A 16,880-nucleotide genomic window follows, 5' to 3' on the forward strand; every position below is an offset into this window, starting at 1 on the left:
TTCACGTGAACGCAGCTAACATGTGAGTTGTCCTTTAAATATCGACTCAAAACTAATTTTGTGATCAGAATTCGTTTTAAGTTATTCCACAGTATGCGTATTATATCTAACAAGTTCAAAGTGTCTTAGACTTTCAGTGTCACTTCCATATAAGTTTTAGTTTTCCTCAACCAGTGAAATGTTTAGAATTGATGTGTGATGTAACCTTTCCTCACCGGCCGGTCTCTCAAGTCTAACATGTGAGACAAGCTTAAGTTTGACTTGAGTGCGGACTAAGGTTTGTTTGGTCAGTGTGATTGCATTCACGTACAAACCAAATGTATGTACATGTAATTCAATTTTTTTGCTGCATGTGTTGTGTGTATGTTAATGTATCATAAACATTGGAGAGAAATGTTTTCTCCTTTATACATACTTATGTGTGTGTATACTCACACAAATACTAATGTGTGTGTGTGTGTGTGTGTGTGTGTGTATATATATATATATATATATATATATATATATATATATATATATATATATATGACTTAAATAAAGGTGTCTCACTGGGGAGAACCGATGCAATATTAGTAGCAGAGCATTGTAGACTTAATCCTAAAACTTACGAGGTGGTACGTCATACTTCAGAGTTTTTTGCTTTTGTGATCTTTAGAAGACGTACTTAAGATCATAAAACCATGAAACTTCAAGTTACAACTTTGTGGTCTCCTAATTTCATGGATTAAGTCTTCAAAAATACAAAAGAATTAAAAATGAAAACTCATGGTGACAACAGAACTTAGTCTAGATAGTTTCCTGATGACCATATTCCGATTTTACACCATTGTCTTCATTGTCAGGAACTAGACTAACAGAACTCAACTCAGTTCAACTCTGACTACAGCTAGCTTGTGCCTTGTCAACAGATAGAGAAATGACATGGGCACATAGTATTAGTATATATAGATATGATGTGTTCATGATGACAAAAATGTGTTACTGATATACAACCTTGTAGCTGGTCTATATACCAGCTTTCAGTTTTTAAAGTCTGTCCACAGCCACTGCATGGAAGAGTGGCGTTTCTGGTTCCGTATACATGACGATCATACAACAGAATACGCCGTATTCCGGTTATCGAAGAAGCCCCGAAAAGATAAAAGATATGATTGTTTGGCCACTAGGGGCGCTGTTTTAGAACCGGAAGTGAGGGCCAGAATTGTAGAGCATTGTTGCAAAGCATAGAGTCTATAGGCATCGTAACCACTGACTAAAGATTTTCTGTCATTCCCCGTAACTTTACGCTATAATATTGCATTATCGCCCATCAAATAACGAAATAGCAAATTAACCTCTTGTTCTCCTAATATTTCGCGTAAGTTTGGCTCTGCAATTCGACCGTGAGGAAAACCCAAAAGTAGCAACATTTTGAAACGGGTAGTACACTGACATCTCACTCACGTTTTCAGTGTGACCTCGTCCATTTGCGTTACCGTTGGAGAAATTGTAGCGATTGCTTCCAGTCAAACATCGGAACGGAAAAAGGTACAAAAACAGAGGAAAGAACCCTCAAAATCACAATATACGCTACAGTTATTGCAGCTTGTATAAAACCAATCTGATTAAAATCCGATGTAGATGTCGGCTAATCGTTCATTGCTATTTTACTTTCGTTATTGTGCCTGAATTGACCTTCGTGGTACATGTTTGATCACCTCCTCTACCGATCAGGACAAAAACGTAAACATGTACCACGAAGGTCAATTCAGGCAAAATAACGAAGGTAAAATAGCAATAAACGATCAGCCGACATCTACATCGGATTTTAATCAGATCGGTATAAGACATGGTATGATGAGTGAACCACGTAAACGTTACATGGAAGGCCGATTCATTGAAGGGGTGGGCGGTGTGGTACATCAATCACAATAACAATATTTATGATTCGTTGCCGACTTCGATGGTTTTTTTTATACACTGATGGTCCTGAATGAAGAATAGCAAGCTAACCAAAGTGTGATAGTAAAGATGAGTATATCAATACAAATATGTTTATGCCAACTTATAACCAGTACATGAAATGTTTTTTTCCGGACAAAGTTTTATGATTTCACCCGTGGTGCTACACCACTGTTCTAATAAACAAGAAAGGCCTAAGTATGCGGCGACATCAGTTACAATATAAACATGTGGCTTGGTAATTGTCGACCGAACTCTCAGTATTGCAATGACTGTAGCTGGAAGCTGTTCAATCTGATTAAAATCCGATGTAGATGTCGGCTATTCGTTCATTGCTATTTTACCTTCGTTATTTTGCCTGATATTATTTTTCTTGGTACATGTTTACATTTTTTAGCCTGATCGTAGAGGAGGCGATCAGGCAAGCTAAAAAATGTAAACATGTACCAAGAAGGTCAATTCAGGCAAAATAACGAAGGTAAAATAGCAATGAACGATCAGCCAACATCTACATCTGATTTTAATCAGATTGGAAGCTGTTGTCAGATTTGTAATTTTCTAATCGTTCTTTTGTCAAGCAACAGACACCAGTAAGGTAAAGAAATATGTTTATCATGTCTACATCGGGTATATTTCGAAGGTCCTCCGTCCAACTTTCAATGTTTCCGCTGTCGATTAGTTCTATCTTTTGATGCTTGACATCCACTATTCGTCTCCTCTTCCGTTCTCTCAGAAAATTATCATTTTCTAGTGTTTCAAGACCAAGGTTGACAGCATTTCTGGCGATATCTAGTAGATTTAGAAGTAGTAATTTTCCACTCTTTTATGAATGCACGGAGTTCTTTTACGCCCATTTTGTTGACAGCTTCATACATCGCCATACTATTAGATGCCATGACGAAAATTCTGGCCCTCACTTTGTCAGATATGGTGCACCCTCTCGCGATACTTTCCTGCGAAACAACCGGAAGTTTGATAACCGGAATACGCCGTATTGCAGCGATTCCGGATTCACTGCAATTCCATTGTGTGGCCGTCATGTATACGGAACCAGAAAAACCAGGCTTTCATGCAGTGAGCCAGAGGGACTGGTCTGAGCAGGCTAACCATACATTGTAATATGCATAGACATTAGAGAAGGGAGTCTTCTCCAACATCTATGGTCAATAATCATACACTGTGACATACCCCAAGATTTTATAATTTTGTTAGTCCTCATTAATTTGTTGACTTCTGGCAAGATGTTCTATTTTTTAAAATTTAATGTTTATTTGACAGGGATATTATTATGCAGATAGTATCCAAGTATTGTAAGAATGAACTAGACACGTTCGGAGAGTGTGTACAAAACAACCCTGGTGATTGGCACGTCAAATGTAACCAGTATAAAGCTAGGTTAACAGAATGTTCCTCCTCACAGTAAGTATAAGTATGTGTGTGTGTGTGTGTGTGTGTGTGTGTGTGTGTGTGTGAAGGTTTTTTTTTTTTTGTTTTTTTTGTTTTGTTTTTTTTTTTTGTTTTTTTGTTTTTTTGTTTTTTTGTTTTGTTTTTTTTTTTTGGGGGGGGCGCTTGTACATAAAACAGCAGCTGATTAAGTCCAACCATGGAAGGCAACACAAATCAGGAGTATGGAGTATACAAGGGAGTGACATTCTAAAACTATTCTTGTCCCAGAATCAATCTGATTAAAATCTGATGTAGTGAACTCGGTGCCATTTCTTTATTTACCTCCTACTTTCATTGTCGTTTTTTTTTTTTGTTCTGTGATCACCTGATACCTACATCTGACACGATATACCATAGCAAGTCTTGGACAAAACGCGACAGTTGAGTAGATTTACTCAACAAAATGAGAATTGTGTAATGCGCCGAAACATATGTGGTACAGTACTTCAGAATGCTCTGTTCGAAAAGAGATTGTGAGCGCAGAGTGCAGACTGTGGTGATCTTATTGTTTGGTGGTTCTGTTTGTTTAATTTTTAATGTCGAGTGTTATATTGTAAGAGGGATTCTGGTTGGCTACACACACAAGTACGAGATAATTGTACAAGGTGTTCACAGAACAAAAAGAACAAATGACAATAAAAGTAGGCGTTAAATCGTGCCAAGTTCCCTACATCAGATTTTCATCAGATTGATCCCTGACTTAACTCTAACCCTCATAACTCCCTAGCTTGAACGCAAATAAGTTTCTAGTTAGTCAGTCCACTGTTCTTTTCTAGTATTGCCAATCAAGGTTATGCTAGGGAGTCTTACCCTATTCCTCTCCTAACCTAACCCTCACCCTAACTCCCTAGCTTGAATGCAAATGAGTATATGACAGTTGTATTATACCATGTGTGATGTAATTTATTGGCAATTTTTTTGTTATTTTGTTTACATTAGATTCTGTACAATTTTCAGTGCAAATTGACAATGACAGGGTGATCATTGAACAACAGTAATGTGACTATGAAAAAGATTTAATATTAAAAGTGGCCGTATGGATAAGGATATGGTATTTATTTTTAATTTTTTTAATTTATAAAACAATTTTATCATGGCTTCTTACTTGAAAAATCAAAGTGAAACAACATAGACAAAGTCTGTGTTTGTAACTCAATAAATTGCAAAAAGCTAAAAAAAATGCATAAAAAGTTTGTTATTGTACGACATACAATAACAAAGATTTTACACATTTATTAGTATTTTACAATTTATTAAGTTACAACCAAGGACTTGGCATATGTTGTTTCACATTGATTTTTTCAAGTAGGAAGCCATGATAAAATTGTTTTATAAATTCATAATCCAAAATGAGTACCCAATCCTAATCCATATTATGTGGACAGTTTAATCTGACAGATTTCCCTTTTTTTGTGTGTGTTCATAGCCCTGGAGTTCAGAACGTGAAGACTAAATGTAGTGAGGAATTTGCAGCGTATGATGTCTGTTTAAAAGAAAACCCAGACAAGGTTGATAATTGTGTGCCTACTTTACTCAAGTTTTTAGAGTGTGCTGATAACGCAGCAATAAACTTGGAGAAGACGTTAAAATCTCAACAAGGTGAGATGTAGCAATGGGTAATTGTGGCCCTTCCATCATTGCATGTTTTGGTTACTGAGATGGCAGCCATTGTCAAAAGAAACATGATGTGTGATGAGGGTATCTGAATCTAGGGTAAATGGGTTCCAAAGAACTCTGTCCAAAAAAAGAAAAAAAAAGCAGCCATATTAACTTTTTCAACTTTTGCAGAGAAGACGATCAACTTCTTTTTGAATAATTCTGGCCCATTCTTCAGGTGGAAAATCTGCTCTTGGTGGCACTCCTTGTTGCCAAGGGATACCAATACATAGCGTCTTCTCTCTGATAACCAGAAAGTGACAGCTAGAACCCCATGATGTACTCATGGAATTTGCACAAGTCTTTGTAGTTTTCTCTGCAGTCTTACTTTCATGATTGTAGCGAGTGAAAGCGCAGCAGAAAATACTGCAAGCATGAGTGCAAATACCAGGAGTGTCTACATTTCAGTGGTACTCACATATGGAGTTCTCTTATTGTTACATATGTTTTATCCAAAAGGCAAATTTGCATAAAAATCATACTGTGTGATCAAATGCTTTCATGTAGAACAAGAATTGCTATCTCTTGCATATCATTTGCATATCATTTACATACATGTACACAATAATGTTTTCAGTATTGCGCTGTAGTACAAATACCACTTGTATGCGTGTGCACCGGTGCAAGTAATCACTGGTGTATGTGTAATAATAATGATATGATGTATTGCCAAACATATCGCTATCATGGATGCACACAGGTACCCACAAACAGCCACACACACACACACACACACACACACACACACACACACACACACACACACACACACACACACACACACACACACACACACAGCAACAGCCACACATACACACAGAGAGAAACAGCCACACCCCCCCCCACACACACACAAACAAACACATACACACACAGCAACAGCCATACACACGCGCACATACACGCGCACACACACACACACACACACACACACACACACACAAACACACACACGCACACAAAAGAATGCTCACAGTTTATTTTTTTATTTTTAAACCATACAAAGTGGCCTTTCTGACAATATTTAGATATCGTGTAAAAAATGGTCTTAATTGAAATGTAAATTAATTAAAAATAGAGCTGAAAGAGACCTCAATATTCCATTTTTCCTTATTGCAAAAATCACCTCAATCTTACACCAGTACGTTCCTTTTGTTTTTACCAACAGAGAAACCAGCAAAAAACGATTAACGATTTACCAATCAAATATTTTTAGAAGAAATGGTCTGACTCCAACCTGTATGCAATAAACTATAAGATAGGGTGACTGGTTGATTGAATATGATTGGCTGATGACAGATACAGCTGCATCCTATTGGTCCATTCAAATTTACAGTCATCTGTGATTTGGTAGTAAGAAGTTCACTATGTTTTTTTTTACTTAACTTTTGAAATTATAAAATACTTTATTTTAGGCCCAAGAATTCCTTTTCTCTGATGTTTGCCATTGTAGAGGCATGTTTTGTACGTCACTTTCTCTAAATTTTGTGTGAACTAGTATTTTGTTGTGATGGTGCTATAATTTTTGGAAATTTACAGATCAGTGACCAAAGAAGCGTTTTGTGCTTTTTGTTGATGTACTATAGTGAATTTTTATGGTTTAATCTATCTTAAAAGAAAAAGTTGTGAAACTCTCAGTATTTTAATAACAGAAACTGATGAAAGAAACAATTAGATACAGCAATTGCAAGAAATGTGATTCAACAAATGAATGATGTACATGTGTCTATGTCTGTACATGTGCGTGTGTGTGTGTGTGTGTGTGTGTGTGTGTGAGTGAGTGAGTGAGTGAGTGAGTGAGTGAGTGAGTGAGTGAGTGAGTGAGTGAGTGAGTGAGTGAGTGAGTGTGTCTGTGTGTCTGTGTGTCTGTGAGTGAGAGTGAGTAAGTGCATTCACATGGTTATGGATGTGTATGAGTGCATGTCTGTCTGTCTGTGTCTGGCTGTGTGTGTGTGTGTGTGAGAGAGACAGACATACAGACAGACAGACAGACAGACAGACAGAGAGACAGAGAGAGAGAGAGAGAGAGAGAGAGTGTGTGTGTGTGTGTGTGTGTGTGTGTGTGTGTGTGTGTGTGTGCGTCTATGTCTTGATCGCAATGTGTCATGGAATGTCTTATTGTCTTAGGCCTGAGATAAAGTATTTGAATTTAACTGAAATATGTAAACCTAGTAATGTTATTCTTGTCTAGAAACAAGTCTTGCTTCTACCTCACTGGAAAGTTCAAAGTTTAAAGTTCAAAGGTTAGTAGCTTGCAAGTAACAATGCATACCAGAATTTATAAATAGGCATATAGCAGCTGAAAAGGAATGTACAATTACTGATTAAAATAAGTTATATTGTCATGTGATTGTCATGTGACATTTTGTACTTTTAATATCATTTTCCACCAAATATTTTCGTCTAACATAGTTCATTCTCAAATATACCATATTCCAGTCATTTTCGAAAGAAGTGCCACAAGAGGGCGCCCAACAAAATGTAGCTAAAACAATTCCTTGCGTTCCTGAAATTTACTTGATCTGAAATCAACTTAGCAGAATCTTTTGACTGGTTTACAATGCCACAAACGTTTGCCATGACACACTGAAAAATGGTCTCAAAACTGCTGCTGAATAGCACTCCAAGTGGCCAGATTGTACAATCTTTTGTCTTTCTGATAAATTGGAGTATGATGTATTAGAAGACCAATACAGCTTCATTTTCCACAAGAATTTTTTTTTTACATTAAAACTTTTTTTTTTCAAATCTAGTTCTAGAATCTTATGTAGATTTTCAGAGTTAGACAGCTATTTGGTGATAAGTCAGTGAAGTTCATGAATTTGCTCTCTGACTTTGAGGTCATGATTATGTGTTCCACAATAGTTGTAAGGCCAAAAAAAAAAAGAATTGTTTCTGGTCAGAGCGTGCCTCACTTAACTACTCTCGCGTTGGTCTTTTTTTGTGTGTTTGTCCAGTCCATGCAGTCTGCAGATCTGTGGGGAAAAACAAAAATAACCCTCCCTACTTCAGTGAAGACAACTGCAGAGCCAATCATAAGCAGGCAAATGAAAGTAGTAAATAAAAAGAACAGTAACTGCCATAAATAGAAGACTGAGTGACAGGTTTGTTGAGAATTAAAAAAAAAAAATTCGCATCGTCGCACCATTTTAGACAGACTGCCCTGACCAGAAACAATTCTTTCTTTTTTTGGCGTAACATGAACTTTTTTCATAATTTCTTGTCTCATTTCTTTTCATCATTTATGTTTTCCTTGTTGAAGCAAGTATGATCATCCAGTGATGATCAAAACCAGCTATTATTCCTCAAAAAATTGTCGACAAACAAGTATTTGGAGCTTACCTCTGTCATCATTGTTTACATATGGACATCAAGGCAGTGTACACAGTGCCACCAGCGACAAGTTGAGAGATATAATCCAGCTCATCAGAATGGTTTCTTGTAAAAGTTAAGAGTACTTTTCAACGCAAAATTCAGAAAAATTAGTGAATATATGGTTACAGCTACTGGGAATGGTGAATTAGATGCCTTCTGTATGCAACTTGATGCTAAAGTTACTAAAACTTTACTTATTTGTGGTGTGAATGATATGAATATGGTGCAACTTCAAAGTTTATATCTATTTACCAAAGATTCAGGGATTGAACAAATAAAGTACCTTTTCAACAAGTTCAGTTTGATGTACGACTTATTGATGAGTGATTTGTCGCCCTCTATAGTTCATTTTCCAAAAACATTTGTTTTTTTCTATAAAAACAAAAGAACAAAAAAAAACACGTTTGTTGGCATGCTCAAATGCTCAGCATTCATCACATTTTCATCACCTGATATGCAAGTGCTCCAATGTAGAGGTACTTTTCAAGATATCTGGAGGTATGATCAACTGTAAACATATTTGGATGAAAATCAGTGTTTTCGCAGTGTAATCTGACCAGATATTGGTCCGAGGTTTGAAAGTTTGTAATTATAAAAAGACAAAGGGTCTATTAAAATGAACTTCTCACATAAAAGTGACCAGGACTCCATTGTATGTTGTCTAGTGTTAATGTTATGTGTGATGTAATACCACAACATAGTGAACAGATTATCATCATAAAAATATTTACTAAACCTTGAAAATTCATAATTTTAAAGTTGCCATATGGACGAGATCGAGAATTGGACATTCATTTGGGATTTTTATTGATAAAACATTTCTACCAAATTTTTTTGTACTTGAAAAAACAATGTGAAAGTGTTTGTCAGTGTTTGTAACATCATCGCAAACCACAGCCTGTTTTACGGCAACGTTCTTAACGAGCCTCTCACTAACTGGCTTGCGAGAATGTGTTTGAAACTAAATACATTACAAAAAGCTTTAAAAAATGTGTGAAAAGTTTGTTAGTGTATGTACAATAGCAAATAGTTTCCACTTCCTGGATGTAGATTTATCAGCTGCCACCAAGATCTGACGACCCAAACACTGTTTTAAATTTGGCTGTAGATTGATAGATGTCACCGCTATTACATGAAATTCAAATGACCAGCCTGAAAGGAAAAGACAACTTTGATTTTCAAGATAAACTAAATTGATAAGACCCCTGTATATAAACAATTACACTCTTTGGAAAGTCCAATTCAAACAATCAACGCCAAGTGTGGTATCTGATAACGAGAGGTCGTAAAATAGATGTCTTGTGTTCAATCTCAGTCTCAGGTTCAATCCATTATATTGCAAGATTGACTATAAAAATAGTGTTTCTAGTAAAGTCAACTTCGCTCAGTCTAGATTATTGAGTCTTGTATTTAACAACTTCCTGTTATCAGATACCACACTTGGCATTGATTGTTTGAATTGAACTTTCCGAAGAAGTGTGTAATTGTTTATATACAGGGGTCTTTTCAATTGAATTTATCTTAAAAATCACAGTTGTGTCTATTCCTTTCACGCTGGTCAATTGGAATTCCATTGTAAATATCTGAAAATCCCAACACTATTTTAAGTTTGGCTGTAGATTTATAGATGTGCTACCAAAATGAGTCTTACAGTCTAGAGTGTCAACTCCTTGGGTCAAGCATTTCTTATTTACGTCATACTACTGCGGAAAGCAAGCTATCATTGGCAACCTAAGATAGACACAAACTAAAACTATTGTTGATGCGTGTGGTAGATAACAGTAGTGAGTGATAGAAGTGTCTTGAATCTTGAATATGTGGATATAATCACCCCTGTAATCAAGATAGTGTAAACACTGGATGAGATTGAATGTGTGGCCACTTGAGGAACACATGCTATCAGAGATGCCACCCTACTGTGAGTGTAATGTCCAATTTATTACAGCTTATATGTTGTGATAATACGAGTAACACTGAAGTAAAGCACTTTATGTGCTACACTCATTTATAGCATTCATATTACAAGTAACACTGAAGTAAAGCACTTTATGTGCTACACTCATTTATAGCATTCATATTACAAGTAACACTGAAGTAAAGCACTTTATGTGCTACACTCATTTATAGCATTCATATCAAGTGTAAAGGTATATTGTTTCAATTGGTTTATTTACAAGCCTAGCATGTGGCCTTTCTAATGTGTTCAATAGTTAATGAAACTGTATACTTTTACACTTGATATGGATGCTATAAACGATTGTGGTACATACAGAAAATGCTTTACTTAGGTGTTATGGGTTGTACTTGATATGGATGCTATAAATGATTGTGGTACATACAGAAAAGGCGTTACTTCGGTGTAATGGGTTGTAGTTATAGTGTGTCTGTGTCAACCAGTCGATAGTTAACTAGCTGTTGTCATGTCATAATGCCTTATACATAAACAAACACGTAAACAACAACAACAAACAAACAATTCAAATAAATAAAAACCACTCGGGTACATTTTCGGTTGTAAACAATGTTACTTTATTGATGGTAAGCCTGAAAAACCAAGAATACACAAAAAATAGAACTTTCGCTTTTTTCGTTATTTTTTCGCATTAAAATCTAGCTGCCTATATCAATAGTTTTATTTTATGACTAAAAAAGTACATGAAGCAGAAGGAGTGTAATACTAGTATGTTATTTAACATGTCATATTTAAGATGTTAGAAAAATTACGCAATATACGTTCGTTCAGTTTTAAATAGCCAGATTACAGTCACAGAGGTCTCCGCAATGTTAGCCTATTCTGTTCTATTGTATTCATAGAGTGCCGAGAATCGCGACATCGCCGCCATTTTCGACAAATTATGTTTAAAAGTAAAGTATGTCTTACATTTTCTTCAAGTTGCTTGCCAAATTTTGTACTCACATTCATTCGGTCATCCACAATACATTCGCTAAGACTCACTTGCCAGTTGGGTCTACGAAAATCGGTATGTTGAGCCGACAAGCAAGTCCTAGAGACAGCAAAGTTATGGGCTGTACATTGTGTGTGTACATACATAATTCTGAACTTTAAGTTCAAGAAAATGATTACTTTTGAACTGTGTGTATACTTCTGAAAAATGACAACTGGGATCATGAGACACGCCACCAAAGTTTGAATTAAATATATTTCATCATTAGCAAGTCATGTCAGGTTAGATAAAGACCCATTTTAATTTCTGAATGTACAGCGGAAGTATTATGGGATGCCAGAAGTAAAATTCTTCAACCCAAATAGCACAGTTATCAATTTCGATAACATTTTTTTGCAGTAGTAATTGTAGTTCTTATCTATGCAAATTATGCATTTTGATAAAATTGTAAAAACTGCATTTATAATAATCGGATTTCAATGTTCCGCTTGATACATAATTTTTTTTTCTGGAGAACTCAATAACCATGGCAACTGGAACTATTCGCATAAATTTATAACATCCTGAATATTCATACATGAAAGATAGTTATTGTATGCCAATGCTAATTGGAGAGGTTAAACAACAAACGTACACAGAGCTCAAGATCACATCTCACAAACCAACACATTTGGATAAGAAAAGTTACATTTGGAGGACATAAATACATCACAAGTTTTGGGATTAACAGTTTTGAATTATTAGCAGAGTTTAAAAATACACTGACAGTCACACTGGAGTAAACATCCATTACTTTCACAAACTATCATAATAATCTCAGTGGAGTAATCATCCCAACACACAAATGAGGTCAAAGGTTAAAATCTGCATACTAATACAAAGTGTAGGAAGAAATAATGTTTTGGCACTATCGTAATATGACCTCATGATTGACAGTTGAAAAATTACATGCAAGAAAACATCAAAAACTGAAGATGAAAGAATCACTTGGCAAGTTTATTATTTATAAGGCAGTTGATATCCTTGAGACTGGTCTATGCTGAAAGAAGAAACGGAAAAGTCTGTTTTGTGTACGGAAAAGTTTCAACCATCTCATTGAATTCTTGTCAAAGTTTCAGCAGAAAAGTTTCATATTTTACATGTTTTATCTTATTTGTTGCGATCACTGTCCGCCAGTGTACCCTCTAAGCCAATTTGATGTGCCACTGACACACACACAACTTATAGTGACTCACCAAAATTTGGTTTTCCCCTATCTCTTACTATGTGGTGACTCATAGAAATCCAAATTTTTCTCGTTTTGACTCACAACAACATTTGGCTATCATTAGAGGGCACACTGCTGCCCCCCCCCCCCTCCCACAACTGCACCCCTAACCCCCACAACTCGACTCAATAGTCCATCGACCCCCCCCCCCTATAATTGTTGGTATTGCAAAGTCTACATACACAAATCAAGTATAAAGACATCAACTCATAGCAGTACCACAAAATCAATATTCCAATCAAGCGAATATTAGATCTATAGCTAGTAATTAGGTCCTGTCTTTATAGTGGTTACAGTATCATATACTGCACCACAAAGGCTCAGAAAAATTTGATGAATTAAAAGGTACATCACCACGGAAACCAAGAACGGTATGATGTACTGTACTGTACTGTACTGTGTACTGTACAATGATAGTTAGGATACAACTACCCCATCAGTAATTTCACTTCATTTTGAAAGTTCTTGTCCCGAGTTTAGAAATTTTCTTTATATAAATTCAAAATCGAGTTCTCTCCGGTGTTTTTACAAGTCGTGGGTTATAACCATTAAAAGTAAAGTGGATTCGCTTGAATTTTATTGACATCCTGACCCATAGCAAACTCTAAGACCCAGATTAGATGTAACGTCGTACTACAATAGGGTGTGTGCTAATTAACAAACCTTGATTTACGATAACTTGTTCATTTTATCACCTTCCTTTCGAGTGTTGTCAAATCTTTAATCACATCCACTGACGTGATCTTTGATCTACGACTAATATTTCCCTATATACGTACGGAAAACAAGATTAAATGGTTTTAGTCTGGGAAGCTACTTTGCCACAAATTGTTACCCGTGATTAGTTACTCCAAGTTTACAATCAGACAGGAATAAGGGACAAGATAACCTACTCCATAACAAAATAAATCCTGTTGTCATCTTGACAGCAAATGTAAACACTAAGAGAAAAATATTAGATGGTGAGGTAAACGGAAACCTTATAGCCCTCGGGGCATTATGAGAAATAAGACCCGTTTGGTATTAAAACGTGACTTAATGTGATTTTAAATTGAAAGTGATGACAAAACGACAGAAATCATAAAAGTTTCATTTTGAGAGACTAATAACTCAACAAACGCCTACTCTTTATATGTGTGTGGTGCGATAATTTACCTTGCAGAAATTATAATGGCATTTAGGAATTCCCTTTGGAAGGTAGCGACCCCGATATCTCACGTGTGGAAAGACGGAGGAAATATCTATTTTGAATTTCATTATGACACGGCATTCTCTAAGGTTCCAAATTGAAGTTTGTTACATATCTACGGAGAGTTGTGTGAATCCCGATGGAGTCCAACCACAGATGTTGGATCACACCTGGGTCACTATGGAATGGTTTTCAGGTGGTATTTTTCATAGTACGTATACAGCCAGGAAAACCGTTCTAATGTTTCTTTTATGACTACACAACAGATGTTGCGAATTTATTTATTGGTTTGCAACGAAACAACGATTCAAGGTGTTGGCATGACCTTTTTCAGATTGATTTTGTGACCTTGGGGTTTCTTTGTGTCTAAAATCGTGTAAAACCAATTCAGATATTTTCTTTTACAAAAAAAAAAAAAAAGACCTAAACTATTTGCCTACTTGCCAGCAAAAATTTCACTGAAATAAAAAAAAAAAGATGAAAGACAAAAGGGGGAATCTTTGACTTGAGATAACTTGGTCGTATTTGTAATTCCAGTATGTCCCAATTTCCAAGTTATGGGGGGAGGGGGGGAATGTCATTTTGAGGGGGATTCACAAATCTAATGATCCATATTCGGAGATCAATTGCCTGCAAGTTCTCAAACAGTATGAAACTTAAAAAAGCTTGTTGACTGTGAAACTAGTTGAAGATTCAACCCGTTTTAGTATTCATCTTCTACTGATAAAAGTAATAGGTAATTCGTTGAAACATTGTATATTTTGAAATGTCTGCAACTGATCTAAACAGGTTCTCAAATCCAATCAACTTATCTACAAATTTTCAATCCGAACATGCAGTCAAACATCACAGGCTCTCACTTGTAGCTTTTCAATATATCTTCATCAACAACATACCAATAAATGATTTCTGAGTGCACCAGACTCTTTTCCTGTTTCAATAACAAGTTCATAATAAGTCTTTCGAAATTGATAAAACCAACGACGCAACATTTAAGTGAAAATAGATTTTCACCAACCTGACATTTGGTGTGTGTGTGTGTGTGGGTTGATTTTGATTTACATTTTACTGGAGAGATATTGTCACCTGATTCATTTAGTAAAACGGACTTTCATAAAATTGAATCCATGATTAAAATAAATTTGTAAAAGGAACAAATTAATATGCGATCTCCTTGAATGGTTCAAAGATACAATATTTTGTCTGACGCATTATTTGAAGAAAATATAGTTTGGTTGTAAGAATTGAATAATTTACGATTTGTCTTTGTTTGATTTCGTTTTACCTTTTCTTGTTCAAAGACTGCCATTTATTTGACATGTTGTGTAAAGAAATTGTTGTTTGGCTGTAAGAAGTGAATAATTTATGGGTTTTTCTATTTATGGTTTTCCTTGGTAAAGCTGAGTGATATCACTGAGCAACTAATGTGGGTGGGTAGTAAGATGTACTTTGTACTAGGTGATAACTACGGATGTGTTCCTATATCTGTGAAATTTGGACATTCTTGCAAATCAGAGCTAATATTTCTTCTGCGACACTTCCCGGTGTGTCTTGGACGGTGCCGCAGAAGAGGCTGAGGTTTACGACAAAAGATGAAGTTACAATGTTATTAGTAGTGAGCTGATGGGTCACTACTGCTTGTTTTTAAACAAGACGAAAAAACAATTTTTCATCAGCTCATGTCAGCCAATTTTGGTGCAAAAATCATGAGAAAGAAAAATCGCTTAAATGTTTTACACAATGTTTGTTTCTTAGTTAGTTTTCTTGACTCCAGAATTAAAAATTTGAGAATAAGTTTGCCAATAACAAGTTCAAAATAATGCAATGGTATAGTGCGTGCTGTAATACCTTGATAAATGGTTTTACCTCAGTTTGATGCTCCAAATTTTATTGAACAAATATCGACGGAATTTGGTTTGATATTATGAATGACTAACGATAAACCAGAGCATTGTCTGACTTTTTTGGTGTTTTTTTCTGAAACAGGTTACCGTATATTTTAAGACTTCAAATTTCATTAATTTTAAAATTAGATTCTATGACCATTTTATTTCAAATTATGCAAATTACATTTTCTAAGAGAACAGAAATTGTTGTGATGTGACTTTCAGTGTTTTAAAGTTGGAGGCTTCAAATTTCGTTGAAAATTAAATTCGATGAAAATTTAATTATGATTCGTAACCAAAACAAATCATGTTATTTCCTAAATTTTGATATTTTGGGAAAAAATTCAGTGTAGTTGAGCACTTCAAATATCCACTGACAGATACTTAGAATGAAATTGTCAGAATAATTTAGTTCCAAATTGAGTTATTTACGATATAACACAAGTAGATAAGAAAAGCACATGAGCTGTCCTGGTTTTTTTTTTTCTGTTTTTGGAGAATAAAAAATGGCTGACAAGTTCTAGAAATCACATGATAAAGTCTTTGTGGGAAGATAACACACACACAAATGAAAATTCATCGTCTAAGGCGATTACTTCCCAGTAGTGCTGGGAATCAAAAAGACATCATAAAACCCACAACAGATACAAGACTGGCAATAATTCACAATTCCCGGAAATACCAACTGACACACCGTTATCTACTGAGCATGCCCAATTCATCATCTATTCTGCCTGTGGAGCTGAGGGGGTCATGTGTCAATAGCTGTGTTCCCATTTGTACATTTGTCATTCTCCGAGTTGCCGAGTAACCTCATAAATCTAGGCTATGAAGAATTAATGAATTAAAATGGGGATTATATTGCCGGAGATGATGAGCCTGTTAAAATTCAAATTATGGAGGTGCTGCTACTGCAAATATTACACCAGGCGATGAAAGGTGATCGACGTATTGCTGTACAAATGGTGGTCTGCTTTTTGTGACACTATTGAATTTTTACCAATATAGGTACCTATTCAAAAAACACCTCCACAACATCAAAATTTTTGACATTTTGATCTCCTATTTTCGACATTTGAGAAATTTAAATTCATGCATTAGGTGCCTTTTCAAGAAACATTTCTTTAAAATTGCAATTTTCAAAATTACCCTTAAAAATTAAGTTAGAGGCAATATTGTCTTGCTTAGGAAAATTCCATTTTAGAAAATGTGGC

At 35.5% G+C, this 16,880-nt stretch overlaps 1 protein-coding gene across 1 annotated transcript; it reads left to right on the top strand.

Annotated features, from left to right (window-relative positions):
• The first annotated feature begins 4 nt into the window (after positions 1 to 4).
• Positions 5 to 4,997, top strand: LOC144440657 (coiled-coil-helix-coiled-coil-helix domain-containing protein 5-like). The gene is made up of 3 exons (XM_078130042.1): positions 5 to 22; positions 3,220 to 3,360; positions 4,814 to 4,997. Coding segments are annotated over exons 1-3 (327 nt in total). The 5' UTR covers positions 5 to 20.
• The last annotated feature ends 11,883 nt before the right edge of the window (positions 4,998 to 16,880 follow it).

Source organism: Glandiceps talaboti, chromosome 10 (assembly GCF_964340395.1).
Source record: "Glandiceps talaboti chromosome 10, keGlaTala1.1, whole genome shotgun sequence".
Lineage (NCBI taxonomy): Eukaryota > Metazoa > Hemichordata > Enteropneusta > Spengelidae > Glandiceps > Glandiceps talaboti.